At 44.0% G+C, this 17,542-nt stretch overlaps 1 protein-coding gene across 1 annotated transcript; it reads right to left on the bottom strand.

Annotated features, from left to right (window-relative positions):
- Nucleotides 1–3,786: 3,786 nt before the first annotated feature.
- On the bottom strand, nt 3,787–9,092 carry LOC111141323 (cystatin 8). Its single transcript, XM_022493782.1, has 3 exons — nt 8,817–9,092; nt 5,371–5,484; nt 3,787–3,870 (listed from the first exon to the last, which is right to left on the bottom strand). Exons 1-3 carry the CDS (start codon nt 9,090–9,092, stop codon nt 3,787–3,789), a joined length of 474 nt encoding a protein of 157 aa, XP_022349490.1.
- Nucleotides 9,093–17,542: the final 8,450 nt, after the last annotated feature.

Here is a 17,542-nt window from a genome sequence, read left to right as displayed (position 1 = left end):
TGACTCACTGATATTTTTATTTATCACTTACGGTCTTGACCCCCTCTCCCTTCCCTAACAAGTGACAGGAATGTGAGGAGGCCCATCTCAGAATCAGTAATCATTTGCACCTCTCAGGAAAAATGAACACATGACTTTAGAGTCTGGCTTTTAACCAATAATGAACAGAACATCAAACAGAGGTGCAGTCCCTGGAAAACTCAAGACTCCTCGTTAGACCCAATGAACAATGTCTAAAATGGCATGAAAAGTACATACTGACTTCTCTGAATCTTATTCTAAGTTTCAGGTAAATTTTTTTCTTGACAAAGACCCAGAAGAGAACAGGAAGTGAAGAACATGGTACTGGGGGAAAGGACGTGGAGCAGCCCTTTCTCTGAGTCCGGGGTCCATTTCCAGAGCTCCACCTTGCAGCCCACTCCCAGGGAGCCCCCACTGCAGAGCATGGAGATGGAGGTGGTGTCCCTCCACACTTCCTATACTCTCACTAGCTGCCATCGCTCCCTGGGTCTTGACCGATTGACTGTCCCTGATTCCTTTGGACACACTAGAAATTCATCTACAAAATCCAATCTAAAACTACCAACTGCATAGAAGGGGAAATGCCCTCCATCTCTGAACAGACATGCAAAATCACTCTGCACACCCACCCCTACTATTTCTGTTCTAGCAGGCCCCTGGGAGCCAGGCAGTCTCCCAGGTCATGGAGAACAGATCAGGGGTAGGTTCGGTGGTGAAGGTGCTGCAGTATGAAGCATCAGACCTGGGACAGCACTCACGTCCTCTGAGATGGAGATTAGGACTGGACTGCGCTCTCCACATGGCGCACCTGGACCTTTCCTAGGTCTGAGGCCCTGAGCTCCCTGCCACTGCTGTCCATGTGTCCTCAGAGGGCTCACCTCTGGTCCTGGCAGACCCGTCTGCCTGTGGGGGTCTCAGCCTGTGTGGTTCTCATCCAGCCCAGGGTTTGGCTAAATGCATTCATTTCTTGTTTTCATACACAGCATGGCCATGACCAGTCATCAGGTGAGTGCAGGATGCCCCCACCCCACCCATACCAGTTCTGAGTCTAGGCAGCACCGAAACCATGTGGCTTGCCTGGTCAAGACCCATTTCCTTGATATTCATGGCCTCCTGGGGCTCCAGTGCTCCTGTGGTCCCAGACCCAGACAGAAGTGCTTGGGGTCCAAGGCCCACAGACAGAGTTTCAGTACAGCCTAGTGGAAACTGCAGGTCCTATCTTGGGGGTCTCCTCTTCTCCACAGAGGAAGTGAATGTGTATGTATGTGTGTGTGTGTGTGTGTGTGTGTGTGTGAGAGAGAGAGAGAGAGAGAGAGAGAAAGTGTACTCCAGTAACATCTTAGCAACAAGGACATGAAATCCAGAAAACGAAAGTAAAGCCTGCCTTGCATTTTGTTTCATGAAATGAAAGAGATTTGGAGAGACAGATTGAAAAGAGATGAGGGTAAATTAAATAAAATTTAAATGTTAAAATATACTTAGAAATAGACCCCTGCTTATGAATGCATAGACACACATGGCATATCTCTGGACCCGTGGGGGAAGCCAACCCAAACAGAACAGAGGCAGCAGTCTCCCCCATCCCCAGCATGTCCAGGCTAGTCCCACACTGTCCTGCTGGCCTGCTCCAGACATCCGATTCCCTTTGTTTCCTGCCCACCTGTCCATAAGGAAAGACAATTCCAAGATGTTATTCCAAAAACACAGTCTTTCCTAAAACATTTTCAGATGACTTACACTATTCCACAAACAGTGGAGACTCATGGAGCCTTAAGCTGACCAGTCCTACAAGCCCCTCCAAAGCTGAGTGGTAGGTCGCTGCCCCCACATAAGGAGATCCATCTGTGTGTCAGAGGTGGAGGGATGGAGGGTAATTTTTGATGGAGCCCTCCTGGTCTGAAGGAAAGAACCCTCTTTAATCAGGATAAGCATAGTAGGACCAAGTAATGCAAAAATCTGTTTCAGATCCAAACCTTGGTCCCTTAAGTAGATGAGTATCTTGAGAGGGGGGAAAAGGAAGGGGCTTCATCAGAAGTGGTCATGGAGCTGGAAGTGCCTGAAGAAAATCATGGGGGCTAATGGGGAGAGCAGGGAGAGCCACAGAAAAGCAAGGGCTTTGCAAGGTGAATGTCACATGTCTCCTGCTGCTCCAAGTGGTGCAGTGTCCCTACCCGTGATACATCAGTTGGGGAAAACACAGGAACCAGAGGCAAAAGGAGTGGCCTTTGAGTTTCATGGCCTCATTCAGTCTGGGGCAGAAATGCTGCAATCCCTACCAACTGCCAGGACCTGTGAGGAGAAGCCTGGCCCCTGTGTGTGCACATTTGAAATATAGTTGGCTTTCTGAACTCTACCCAACACTACGGTTAAAACAGACATGTACACTTATTTGTTTTTAATTTTTAATCCTGGTAAACATATATAAAATCTACCATCTTCACCATTTTTAAGTATACAGTTCAATAGTGTTAAGCACAGTCACACCATTGTGCAACTAATTTCCAGAACTCTTTCATCTGCAAAACCCATTAAATAATTCCCCATTGGACTGACTTTTTTTTTTAAGATTTTATTTATTTATTTGTCAGAGAGAGAGAGAGAGAGAGAGCATGCAGAAGCAGAGGGAGGAGTAGGAGAGGGAGAAGCAGGCTCCTCGCTGAGCAAGGAGCCTGATGCAGGACTTAATCCCAGGACCCAGGGATCATGACCTAAGTTGAAAAGAGACACTTAACTGACCGAGCTACCCAGGTGTCCCTAGACTGACTTATTTGTTTTCTTTCTTTCTTTTTAAATAACATATAATATATTATTTGTTTTGGGGTACAGGTCTATGATTCATCAGTCTTACACAATTCACAGCACTCACTATAGCACATACCCTCCCCACTGTCTATCACCCAGCCACCCCATTCCCTCTCACCCCCTTCCCTCCAACAACTCTCAGTTTGTTTTCTGAGATTAAGAATCTCTTATGGTTTTAGATTGACTTGTTTTTAATGACTATTTTCTTCAAGAGAATTTCATCTCCTGCTATCATCCCTGTTTGTCCACTTCCTTTTCCACATTCCCCTACCCTGTCTCTGTCTCTCTTTTTCTCAATCTCTCCCTACGCACCCACACCCACACCCACCCACACACACACACATGCAAGCAAGTACATAGAAACAACGCAGCTTACTCTTGAGGTGTCATTGCCCTTCCCCTCTCTTGGTGTGACCATTGTTGACATTTACAGGAGAAGAAACACAAGTTTCCCAATTCACAGAGACCCCACAGGGGAAGACTGCTTCTTCTGCAGGAGCTCTTCCAGCCCAGGTGACCTGTGGACTCAGAACTCTCAGGAAAAAGAGCCTCAGGCTAAAAAGGAGGCTTCCAGAAGGAACCTGTTGAGTTAGCACCCACTGGCTTCAGACCTCTGGAAGGGGTTATTACCCAATCTAAAATGAATCCCTCCTCAAATTTGCAGTGTGGAATGGAATCAGACCTCACTCCATCCTTTGTACTCAGGGACAAACTTATTCCTGGTGGTGAGTCACCAAGTTGCCCAAAGTCAAGGGGTTTCCCTTGAGGCCAAAATAAAAAAGGAAGGAAGAAAAGAAAAAGCAATTGGACGTACCCATCTTTTGTCACCACCTAATAAGAAACTAGGAAACAAAATAAGGAAAGATGCATGCATGAGGAAACCACATTGGTAACACAGCACATGCCATTTATCTTTTCACAGAGAAAGGTGGTGGTGGTGGTTGGGGGGTGCTTCAGAAACCCCTAAGCGTCTGCACACTGCTTCTTCATCACCATGAATTCACCATTCCAGGGGAGTGCTCCAACCAAAAAACTGCACATTACTTTCTGAAAAAAGACCACAACCACAGCAAAATCAGTAATACCAAAAAAGAGGGGAAAATTTGTCCTGTTGCCAGGTATTAGCTTAGGAATATGCTGGAGGATGGGTCATCAGCCATCAATGAGTGCTCCTAGGAATCTGCTAGACCTTTGCAGCCATCAGCGGATACCTGGAGGGGTCTCTGTTCCCACAAGCACCAGGGATAGAAAGCAAATACTAACAATCATCATGTTTTGCTGGGAGATCAGATGTAAACTTGATTTTATTTTTAATTCTCTCTAATATTTTCTGTAGTGTAAAGAAAGCAATTCTATGTCAGATATGATCTAATGTATGTTATCTTAAATAATTAAATAATGTATTTTGTTCTAATAACAAGTCTAATAATGCCTTTTATTCTAATAACCAGACCAGTCTGGAGGGCTCTAGGGCCTACCATCTTTTATTCCAAAGAGACTTTCTCTCCATTTCAGAACATAAGCAAGAGCATGAAGGACCATAAGAGAAGAGAGGGAAATCCAAAGGGGGAGAAATCAGAGAGGGATTTGAACCGTGAGAGACTATGGGCCCTGAGAAACCACTGGGGTTTTCAGCGGGGAGGAGTGTAGGGGGAGAGGGTAACAGAATGTTGGGTATTGAGGAGGGTATGCTCTGATGAGCACTGGGTGTTACACTTACTAATTAATCATTGAATACTGTGTCAAGGACTAATTATGTATTATACAGTACTATACAGTGGCTAACTGAACATTAAAAAAAATGAAAGAAAGAAAGAAAGAAAGAAAGAAAGAAAGAAAGAAAGAAAGAAAGAAAGAAAGAAACCACAGACCTGCAGAAAGCCTTCACCAAAATCACACTTAGGACTTGGATCAATGTGGGGCTGTCCCCACCTCTGAGATCAGAAATACAGGCTTGAGGCTAAAAATCCCTGGGCCAGATCAGCCCTTTTTTGGGGGGGTCTCTGGGCTCTTCCATGACCTTCCTGGAAATCATGGCTGAGCCTGGCGAGAATCAACTGTAAGTGTGAGGGGATGGGAACACTGTCCAGCCTAGTCACTGCTTAATCTCCAGCACCCAAAGTACCACCTGGGGCAAAGTAAGCTCTGATGCATAGCTGAGTGGATGAATGAGTTTCCTTTTGTGTCTTCACAAGAATGAGCAATCCGGGGCCAGCAATGGCTGAGTTGCTCTAGGTCCTCTGGGTCCAAGAGGACAGACTTTCAATGAACATATGTTGTCAAGTTTTCCTACACCAAGAGGCCAGAGTTGATTAATCCCTTGCAATAAGGGTGACCCTGGCAGCATTCTGCCCCCAGGAGGAAGGGTAGGGAAAGACTCAGAGAGATGGGTTCATCACATTCCCTTGTTGTCTATCCTCTGCTCTAAAGCCCACTTCTGGGGCAGAACTTTGGGAGTGATCCAGGCCTCAGAGGATACAGGCAACCCGAGTTCTTCTGTCTGGGGCTCAGAGCAGCCGAGACCATCACAGAAATTTGGTCACCTACCTTTTCCAGTTTAGAGTTCTCTTGAATGGAACAGTTTTCGGTACTGTTTGAAAACTTTCTACAATTGCTGCGGCCAATTATGACATCAATAAAGTATTCCAAACGATCCGTAATCTGTCAATTAGCAATGGTGTCATTTTATTCAAAAGATTTTTATTTTACTTTAAGTTTTAGCCAAAAAAAAAAAAAAAAAAAAGAAACCCACAAACAACAACAACAAAACCACTCTCCCCCTCATCCTCTCTCCCTATCGCCTAATCCCCATCCCCTCTCTTCAGAGTCCCAGAGTCCAGGGCATGCCCATGGTCCATGAAGAATCAGGGAGAAGAACAAGGTCACCAGAACCATCAGCTGTCCTGGGCCTGAGATACTACAGGTTCCCAGAGGCCAGAAGAAAGGACAGGCCCTGCGGCCGCATTGCATGCTCCTTTCTGATTCCTTTCCCACACCCTCCCTCCGAGTCTGCTATCTGGTGACATCTCTTGCTTTGGAGGGCTTCTCCACCACCTGAGCCAGCAGTCCTTAAAGGGGCCGTGCTGGCTGGAGTTGGTTTTGCTGTTCTCTGTTGAGTATTTTGTAAGCAGAGAAGCAGTAGGTCCGCAGTAAGACATCAGTAGTTTCTCAACTCACTAATGGCTGAGTGTGGTTAAGACCACTCATGATGCTCATTTAAATCACTTTTTATCTGGTTTTAAGAGATTATGGCAGGAGGCAAAGGGGGTGTCTTTCCTCATGGCTGTCTTCAAGTCTTTAATAAAATTGTATTACATTTTAGCTACATTCCAAAGAGTTAACAAGGTGACTCTGGCCTGCCATGGGGGAGAAGCTGGTTAGTTGACATCAACAAGACACTGACAGAGTTGCCCCTAGGGTTTGAGTGTTAAGTTGGGAATCTCGAAAATATCATGGAGGCAAACCCAAACACCAACAGGACTTGTTTCAGTCCTAATACATGCTAACCCTCACTAGGTGCTTGTTCTTTGCCTGACACTGTTCCTCAAGCTTGGCATTACAGTAACTCAGGCTGCACACTAGCCCTCTACTGGGAGGCTGTCACTCCCTCTGTTTTCCGTAGGGAAACTGGGCAGAGGAACTAAGTGACCCTCCATCTAGCGGGTGAGACCCAGGGGTCCAACAGAGGTAGGTGCCCAGAACTAAACTTAAATCCCTAACCCCCGTGATCCACCCTTTCCACACTTCTGCCCTCTCTACTCAACCAGCCAGAGAGCAGCAAAAGGCTGCGATGTGCTCATTGCCAGGGAGATGCAAACCCGACCTGAGGGAAGCTAAAGGCTGTTGGTTACATGATCACTTTCACTGAACACTCACAATCCTTTCTAAAAATAACTAGACCAGAATGACAGTTTTAAAACCCCAGTCTGATCACATGGATCCCAAGACCTCCCTGACTTAATGTCTATGTGGCTTCTCAACACTCCTAACATAAAAGGTTTTTCCCATGACCTTCAAGGCCCTGAGGAGTCTGGCCCCTGCCCACCTCTCTGGCCAGTCACAGTCTCCTTTGAGTTGCTGAGTGAGCCATGTCCCTTCCAAGTGGCAGCCAGCTATACCCAACTGCTCTTCCTAACCCCCGTGCAGTCCCCCAATCCTCCTGGCTCCCCTCCTGTAGCAGATGCTGTGAATGGTGCCCATGTCCTTTGCTGTTCCCAAAAACTGCCACTTCCTGGGGCTCCCTGCCTGGAGGCTTCTTGACCTGTAGGAGCCAAGAGCACCTCTTAGCAAACAGTGGATGGGAGTTGATGGTAAGCAACTGAGCTTCCCTCCTTGCAGGGTGGCCAAACTCTGAGGCAGGCTCTGCATCTTTTCCCAAGGCCACAGGGAGGCCCATAGTGGTCACCTACACAGTAACTTATTCTGTACTGGCCACTTCCCTGCCCTCTCTCCCTCCTCCTCCGGCCTCCTGGTGCTTCCTGGGATGGCCTCCCAAATAAACTACTGGCACTTGAATTCTAGCACTAGGATCTGCTGTGGGAAACCTAAACAAAAAGACTTCCAACCAGCATCCTTCACTTGATTCCCTCCTAGTTTGCCCTCAGGTTTAGCACCAATATCACTCCCTAGAGAGGTGATTCTCAGCTTTGACTGTGTATTGGGATCACCTGGAAGGTTTTAACACATGTGGAACCTGGGTCCCACCTAGAGATCCTCATTTAATTGGTGATGGTGAGGCCAGTGCCGTAAAACATTTGCAAGTTCCTCAGGTCCTTGCCAGGGAAGCCTTCCCCTGACCTCTGGACCCCCGGGTACCATATCATCAGGTCAGATGCCCCAGCTCTCATGCTGGGTTTGGCACTGTTCCTTTCTGATTAGGCTGATGGATCCCTACAAGTCTGATTATTTCTGTCCATCTCACCACCTCACTTACAGCAGCTAGCGTAGAACTGGCGTGGGAGAAACTCACTGAATATGTGTACTACTTGGGTGCCAAAGAAAGACAATTGCAATTGTAACAATTGGTGAAGTTACAAGAGGAAGAATCCATTCCTCTATTTCAAAGGGCTCCAGGGGTTCTCCAGGTGGATTGTGCAGTGTGCCAGTCAATAAATAGAGGGCCATCAGCATGATATACTGGAAATTCCGACTGTCAGCTCACAAGGTCCCGAAAGGATGGGGTCATAAGTGCCAACATGTACACTGGCTCAGCTTCTGCAAATGGACACACCATACGGAGATATAAAAACTGGAGTAAACTCCACCAACAATGACCTCTCTGTTGAGTATCTTTACAACTCACTCCCGCAAGTTTCGTGGTAGAATTACAAGCCACACCATGAACCTGCAGATGGAGGATGGTACATTAAGTTCAGTCCCCACTCTGGGGTCTTCCTCTTGACCATGGCATACAGAGCCATGTGTTGCAAGCTCCGGGGAGCGTCATCCTCAATAGAATCCAACTAAGCAATGTTTCCTAGCACTGGGCCATGCCTGACCCTGTGAGGAGGGATGCAGTTTTAGCAACTCAGAATCAGATTGTCTCCACTTGCACTAAACAAATGTTGGATTCAAAGAATTATAGACTATAGGAGAAGAGAATTTATTACCTATATATTAGATAGACCACATGCCTCTTTTCAACCCCACAATCTACCTTATGTGGATAGATTGAAATGTTGTCCATGGCAGCATTATTCCAGAATATTCCTGGCACTCAATTTGTCTCCCAACCCTAGCAAATACAAATCACGAGCATTTGATTTGCAGTTTGGAGTTTGAGTGAGTTAGTACACATAAAGTACTTAGAACAGTGGAAGCATACATAGAAAGTGCAGGGATGTCACAGTGACATGCAAAAGTATAAGTAACTTGATCACTCACATACTTAGGACTTTTGTATATCATTGTTTTTCTCCCATGAACACTCTTTCAGTCTGGCTTCAATCAGGGCCACCATAGGCACAGTGCTTAGTGGGAGGGAACATCTTTACCTGCAGCTGGACTTGTACTGTCTTGACCACTTGGAAGAGGTACTTATCCTCACTTTCTTTGTTGTATTCTTGCATGGCAAACCAGAGACACTGCTTCACGTTGGCATTTGAGGCATTGATCACTTTTAATTCCTTCAACACCTTGACCTTATTTTTGCCTGGATCTGTGCTGGCCACCAGGGCCACCAAAATGGTGAGCAGGAGCAAGCAGGTCCCCCAGGATCTAGTCATGGGCCCTCCGTCCCGGTACACAAGCAAGCCCCCTCGTTCTCCCATGGCTGGAGCGGCAGGTAGGGTGGGATGGCTACGGTTGCTGTAGGTTCAAAGATCTAAAATAGCATCAGCCCAGTTGGATTCAAGAAAGAGCCATTAGGTTCCCTCTTTAGGGCTACCCCTGTCTCCGAGGAAATCAACCCACAAGAAACCAGTTAAACCCTGCTACTGGCCTTCTGCCATCCATCCCCCAGCTGTGGTCTGTAATTCCAAGGAGAACACTTAGACCCAGGTCTGCTAGGACCTAGACTAGTCACCTTACCACCCACTCCTGCTTCCGCACCTTAGGCCTCTAAGATGTGACTGTGGAAAGTGTTGCTGCCCCAAGTTTTCCTGGCTTTGGCTCTCTGGGGTCTCTCCAACCTGCTATACCCACTGGCTGCTCCCTCTTCCTTGTGCAGTTGGCTGTAACCCACACCTCAGCCAGTGGTTCTCCTGGGTCTCTAGCACTCAATTTGTGCCTAATCTCTGGTCAGCACCCCCCCCTCACTCCTGATATCTTCTCTGTCCATGCCCCTATAGGCAGGGCACACTTTGTGACATAATTCAGCACCTGTGACGCAACCACTGTCCTTTGGTGCAGAGAGCTCACACACAGTAGGCAAGCTGTGGGGACCATCCAGAGGTCTCCTGTTCACCTGCAGAGTAACCCCAGCTTCCTCAATGCCTGGCCTCAGGACCCCCTCTGTTTGGGCCAATAGCACTTTCCTCTGCTGTCCTACCAGGGTGAGGGTCACCCAGCCAACCTGACGGCCAAACATGTGCTTTAGCAAGAGGGGGCGTATACATGCCCTGAGCTCTCAGAGATTTTGCTTCTCTGTGAAAATCCCAAACCAATGCCCAACAAGTTCCTGGAGGAACTGAGAGGTAGATCTTGTCCCAGGGCCAGAAGACTGATGGGCTGTTGACCATGAGAAGTGGCAATGCATAGAAAGCAATATGCAGGCATAAGTCGGCATGTCAGGTTGTAAAACGTTGCAGTGTAAATACACCATATTGTATTTTAACTGCCTGTTAACATATGTTTTGCTTGTTTCCCATTTACAGCTGTTACAAACAGTACTGTAATGGGCAACACTTTTCCAATATGTTTGTGAAATTACACAGGTATTTCCATATAATAAAAGGCTAGATGGAAAACTGAGGCAAAAGCTTTACCTAAATTAAAATTTAGTGTATATTGCCCAACTGTTAAAAATGTATTAATAATGTATTAATGACTTCGAAATATTGCTACATGTTAAAAGCACCTGGGAAGTTTTAAGAAGTACCTAGGCCACCAGTAAAATCAATCTTGGGAGAGGGCCCAGGGACAAGGAAGCCATCCCAGGTTTCAGTGTATAGCCCTGAGAACTAGTGTACTGCATTTGTGCCTCTTGGGTATCATTGTACACATGAATCAGGAAGCAAAGTGATCTTCATAAATAATTTTTTATCAAAAAAATACAAAGCCAATTTGATCACACTTTGATTGTGTGCACCCACATCTTCAACCACATGTCAGCCTCTCCCACCTCACCAAGGACCAGATGGCACCCTGCCTCCCCACCCAGGCCCAGCTTCTTTACCAGAGCTTGATATTCCCTCACCTCCACCCAGAGGCTCAGCCACCTACAAGTCTCAATACAGATGTTACTGCCTCCATCCAAATCTAAAGTGTCTCTCCCACCTACTCCCAGCTACTCCTACCTACTCCCAGCTACTCCTGTTTACACTTGCTTATTCCCAGCTACTCCCCTCTACTCCTAGATACTCCCCCCTACTCTCATCTACTCCCACCTATTCCCAGCTACTCCTGTCTATTCCCAGCTACTCCCACTTACTTCCAGTTATTCCCAGCTACTCCTGCAACAGTCATTCATAGCTTCTCAGGCCAAGCAGATCACTAAAGACTAACCCCAAAGACACAGCCCAGTAGACAGGGAGTCCTCTAAAGTGGAAGGTCTTTGGAGCAAGGAGTCCCACCAACCCAGGGCCCACTGAACCTGTGCTGCTAAAGTTACTCCATAAACTGCCTCTAAGCCCTTTCCTAATTAATTGACAAGTTCAAAACATCTGTTTGATTTTCTCTGACTCCATAGTGCATTTGAGTATTTTGTTTACTTGGTTTTTTTTCTTTTCTTATGAATCCTAGTTGCCCAGAGTTTGTTTAAATATCATCCTTTCCTTTGTTCATGACACACCTGACATTAGTCCACGTGTGGCTCTATAAGACAATGAACAGTCCACAATCTATCACCTAAACCAAGAGTGAGAATGTTATCAATATTTGACAATATGAGCTCCCTTATTGTACATGACACCCTATATACTCCCTGCCTTTACTCAAGAGTTTTATCACCAGTATCTGCACACATGACAGGCTCAGTTTTGCCTGTTTTTGTACTCTATAAAAGTATATCTACCACAGTTTATGTAAGACTCCTGGGACTTAGATTTTTACATTCCACATTATATAACCAAGTGTTACACACTGAGTCATTGCTGCAGTCCTCAAAGCCCTCCTGTTTAAGAATACTTCATCTAAGGGTGCCTGGGTGGCTCAGTGGTTTAAAGTCTCTGCCTTCAGCTCAGGTCATGATCCCAGGGTCCTGGGATCAAACCCCGCATCAGGCTCTCTGCTCAGTGGGGAGCCCGCTTCACCCTCTCTCTGTCTCTGCCTCCCTCTCTGCCCACTTGTGATCTCTGTCTGTCAAATAAATAAATAAAATCTTTAAAAAAAAAAAAAGAATATTTCATCTACACCCTTTGCAGTGACTTCTCAGGGTCTCTCCTAGAGTGGATGGAATGTGTTTCCCCATCCATGTGATGGGTTTCAGCATATGGATGGTTTAGCCCTGTGCAGTAGAGGCAGAAGTGACCATGTGTCAGGATTATGGTGAGATGTGAAGACATACTGCATTTTCCACTTGTTCTCAGGTGATTTTCCAAGTAAGGGGGTGCCCTAGGATGTAGTCTGAGAATGTGCTGGGTAGGAACACCTAGTCTGGACCCCAGAACCATGTTCTGAACTCATCTGAAAGTGAGCCCAACTGCATCAACCTGAAGTAAAGCCATACTAGCATGCCTCCTAGACCAAGTATAGTGTAAGTGCCTGATGCAAACCTTATTGATTGCAATGTAAGTGCCTATATTGAGCTATTGACTTCCAAGGGATCCATTTCAAAGACATCTAACTCAAACAAACACTGCCAGCTGTAGGACACAGGTACAAGCAAATAACTAGATAAGGAAGCAGACCACCCCACCCATGAACTTCCCTTTCTCAGAAAGCCCTCGGTGACTTAGATAACCTGACCATGTGGGTAACCCTGCTTCTCCTTTCCCATGCTTCACCTCCTATTCTTTTTTTTAAAGTTTTTTTTTAATTTATTTAAGTAAACTCTATACCTAACATGGGACTCGAACTCACAACCCTGAGATCAAGAGTCACGTGCTCTTCCAACTGAGGCAACCAGGCGCTCCTCCACTTCTGGCTCTTATGCCTTAAATTCATTGATAAAGAATGAACCCATGAAACCCTGTATACCCAACCTTCAGCCTCTAATAAGGGTGGAGCCCCAGGTCTGTGTGCTTTCTCTCTCTCTGAGACCTCACTGAAATATACTACATACCCACCAGGACTTGTGATTAAATAATTCTTGTTTTCCAGAGTTCCCTGATGGTTTTGCAGAGATGTGTCCTGCTATTATAATTGAACCACAGGGGCAAGTCCATCCACCTTTTCCCAGTGGGGCACAAGGGAAATATCTGTGGAGCTTGCTATTAGAAAAGACAGGCCCAGGAGAGTGCCTCAGGCAACAGTGTGAATAGGTTAGCAACAGCCAGCCAAGCTACAGTCAGCTTCTAGACCCATGTACCAGATATTGGATGCTTATTTTGGTTAGCTACCAGGGTAAGTAATGACTTAGTATAAAGCATTTCTTTGCCAAGAGCTGACTAGTACACTCAAATTCACCCAATTTAAGCATATTGCTAGTGTGTTCCCACTTCTGCAGACATTAGCACTTCTACTTTTCTCCTTTACATCAGTTCATCTTTCTTTCTTATCTTGTTGTCCTCTCCTGTTGCCTTCTGAGAACTTTTCCCAGCCAGTTTGTCCACCCCTTGATTCACTCCTCTCATGTCTTAATACCCCATCCATTTCTCTACTATACCCATTCACCCCTTTGGTTCTTTACATCTACTATGTCCTGTGGTTCTTTTTTTTTTTTCTTTTTTTTTTAAATAAATGTTTGTCTATTTTTTTTTTCAGATTATGAAAACCTTTCTTTACCTTCTTAAACATTTTCTCTTGCTAGTCTTAATTTTTTAGCCATCTTTTCTGACAGTTTTGCTTCAGAAGGTATATTATAGAGCAGGGATCAGCAAATTTTTTCTGTAAAGAGGCAGTTAGAAAATATTTCATGCTTGGCAAGTCATGTGATCTCTAAGACTTTCTCAGCTGAACCACTATAGCATGAAAGCCACCGGAGGCAATATGCCTCTGTTCCAATAAATGAGTAAGTATTTCTGCTCCAATAAAATTATTTATAAAAACATGCTGTGGGGGGTGCCTGGGTGGCTCAGTGGGTTAAAGCCTCTGCCTTCGGCTCAGGTCATGATCTCAAGGTCCTGGGATTGAGCCCCACATCAGGCTCTCTGCTCAGCGGGGAGCCTGCTTCCCTCTCTCTCTCTCTGCCTGCCTCTCTGCCTACTTGTGATCTCTCTCTCTCTGTCAAATAAATAAAATCTTTGGGGAAAAAAAAAAAACATGCTGTGGGCCAGATTTGGTCCACAGGCCATAGTTTGATCACTCCTATTTAGAGTACTAAGTTGAACCACAAGGAATGACTAATATTTGACTGGTAAGGATCTATAAAAATAGTGGGTTTGTATGGTTTATCTTCATAATTATACTCCTCAGGTATTTAGTTATCTTGGCCAGCAAGTCCACATTCCCCAGAGATATTCATTCTGGAGACTCTACAGGGAAATGCATTTCTTTTTTCTTTTCCAGCTTCCAGAGGCTGCCTGAATCCCTTGGTTCAGTGCCCCTTCCTCCATGAAGCCTCTTCAAATCTCTCTCTGTATATCAACTGTTTTTTTTTAATTTTTTAATTTTTTTATTAACATATAATGTATTATTAGCCCCAGGGGTACAGGTCTGTGAATCGCCAGGTTTACACACTTCACAGTACTCACCATGACACATACCTTCCCCAGCGTCCATAACCCCACTGTATATCAACTTCTTTCTCTCTCTATGTCAAGCTCTCTTTCCTCTGCTGCTTCCATTTTCACATCTGTCTCTGACTCTGATTCTGAGCCTCCTGCCTCCCCCATTATAGGAACCTTTGTGGTTAACAGTGGGTCTATCCATAAAATCCAGAATATTCTCCCCATTTCGAGATTCTCCATAGCATTTGCAAAGTCCTACCTGCAAAATGTATTCATCCCAAACCAGCACTCCCACCAGGAATCCATTATACCACTACACCAGGAGATTTGGATTTGGAAGCTACATAGCTTCTTGGAAGTAGACCCTTGACCCCACTGGTCTGCACCAACTCCCCTTTCTGGAAGGAATCTTGCCCTGGTCCTAACTCAGGTCCCTGATACCTGTCACTGTGGAGGTCGCTGCCAATTTCTGTGGTGGAAAGGTAAATAATGATTACCACAAAACATGAGTAAACCCAGAGCCTCCAGTCACTCCTGGTGTCTCACATGGTTTTTATTTTCTTATCCTTTGCTAGTTTACTAGAATCCAAGTTTTTCTCATTTCTGTAATCTTTCTGCATGGATCCAAGGAGGGAGCAGCAACCTTTGGTAGTTCACCAGCTTAAACTGGCTGGAACTGGGAGACAAAGGAGTAAATAAACATGAAAATGGCCTTGAAGTTAAATGACCAATAACCATAAGAATAAAAACGGAATGGAACCATCAGGAGAAACTTCAATTGACCCATTGAAATGCAGATTAGGAGGGCAAAAACATAAAATGAGAAAATACAGTAAATGGCAAGCATTGAAAATAGCAGAGAAGATACGTAGTATAATAGTAATAAAAGTAGCTCACTAAATAAAATATCAAAATTTACAGACTGGATTTTTAAAAGGACCCATATCATGTTGTCTCTACAAAAGATACACTTAAGACAAAAAGACACAAAAAAGATAATAGAAGGATGGAAAAATATTTAGGCAAATATGAAACAGAAAGAAAATTAGAGCATCAATCATAATAAATGACAAAATAAGGATTAAGACCAAAAAAAAAAAGTCATAAGAAACTGTGATAGACAGAACTCTAAGATGACTCCCAATGTATACTCCCTGGTACATACTACCTGTATAATCACCGCATTGATTGTGGGTAGGACATGTAAATATAGTGGGATGCCAGTCCTGTGATGAGGTTGGGGTATAGGAAGACACTTTGCAGAAGTAATTAAGATTCCTTATCTGAGATCTTTAATACAATAGAAAGCCACATCATTCTGGGTGGAGTTGACCTAATCAAACTAGTCCTTTAAAAGAGGGTCTAGAGAGGAGTTTCACTTTCAGGAAGTAGAATAAAGAGCTCCATGGACCCATTACTCATAAAATGTGAGGGACCCATTACTCATAAAATGTGAGAAATCCAAACTAGCCCAAAATATCTTGAAAAAAAAAAAAAAAGACAAAGTTGGAGAATGGATACTTTCCAATCTCAAATTTTACTCCAAAGCTACAATAATCCTAACAATGTGGTCCTGGCATAAAGATAGACATACAGTTCAATAGAATGGAACTGAGAGTCCTTAGAGCAAATTCTCATATTTTATAGTTATTGAATTGTGACACAGGACCCAAGACAATTCAATAGGAAAAGAAGAGTTTTTCAACAACTAGTTCTGGGACAACTTGATACCCACATGAAGAATGAAATTGGACTTCTACCACACACCATACACAAAAAATTAACTCAAAATGGATTAAAGACCCAAGTGTGTAAAAACTAAAACAATAAAACCCTTAAAAGAAAACAGAGGTATAAATATTTGTGAGCTTCGATTAAGCAACACTTTCTAAGCATGATGCCAAAAGCGAAAACACCTAAAGTAAAAATAGGTAAAAGGGATTAATCAAAATGTAAAACTTTTGTGTTCCGAGAGACACTATCAGGAAAGTGAAAAGACAAACCACATAATGGCAGAAAAATCTTGAAAATCATCCATGACTTAAGAGATCTGAATTAGGAATATATAAAAAAACTACTACAACTCAATAATAAAAAGACAAATAACCCATTAAAAGATGGGCAAAATATCTGAATAGACATTTCTGCAGATATATGCAAATGTCCAATAAACACATGAGATGTTCAACTTTATTAGCCATTGGGAAAATGCACCTCAAAGCTGTAATGAGCTACCACTTCATACCACTGACATGACTAGAATAAAAAAGATGGATTATTTCAAGTCTTAGCAAGCATATAAAAAAATTGGAATCCTTATACAATGTGGGATAGTATAGTGGGAATGTAAAGTGATACAACCACTTTGGAAAATATGCTGGCAGTTCTTCAAATAATTAAAGAATAGAATTACCATACATTCCAGCCATATTACTGAGTAAAATTATGTCCACACAAAAATGTATATACAGCATGATTGATGAAAAGTGGAAACAACCCATATACCATCAAGTAAAGAATGGATAAAATATAATGTGGTTTATCCACAATAGAATATTATTAAGCAATAAAAAAGAATGAAATGAAGTACTGATTACATGCTACAGCATGAATGAATTTTGGAAGTATTAGGTTAAATGAAGGACGCTAAGTCATCAATATTGTATGATTCCATTTATGTGAAACATCCATAGTAGACAAATCTATACAGACAGAAATTTAGTTGCTGATAGGGTTGAGGCAGAGGGATACTGGGAACTGGAGGGTGATACCTAAGGAGTGTGACATTTGTTTTTGTGATAATGAAAATGTTCTAAGACTGGTTCTGGTGATGGATGCACAACTTTGTGAATATAGTAAAAGCCACTGAATTGCACATGTTAAATGAGTGCATTTTATGGCATATGGATCATCTCTCACAAAAGCTGTTTGTTTTTGTTTTTGTTTCTGGTAAAAAAAAAAAAAAAAAAAAAAAAAAGATGACCTAGAGCTAAAAGACAAGAGACAGCAGAAACACTTGTCTAGGGCGCCTGGGTGGCTCAGTGGGTTAAGCCGCTGCCTTCAGCTCAGGTCATGATCTCAGGGTCCTGGGATTGAGTCCCACATCGGGCTTTCTGCTCAGCAGGGAGCCTGCCTCCCTCTATCTCTCTCTGCCTGGCTCTCTGCCTACTTGTGATCTCTCTCTGTCAAATAAATAAATAAAATCTTTAAAAAAAAAAAGAAACACTTGTCTATTGGCCTTGAAATAGCAAATGCTCATGTTGAGTGGAAGGCCATGTTGGCAGAGAATAGCA

Source organism: Enhydra lutris, unplaced genomic scaffold (genome assembly GCF_002288905.1).
Source record: "Enhydra lutris kenyoni isolate GAN:26980312 unplaced genomic scaffold, ASM228890v2 scaffoldscaffold6, whole genome shotgun sequence".
NCBI classification, from domain to species: Eukaryota; Metazoa; Chordata; class Mammalia; order Carnivora; family Mustelidae; genus Enhydra; species Enhydra lutris.
Note: the sequence above shows the minus strand (reverse complement) of the source record. Positions and strands in the feature narration are given on the sequence as shown.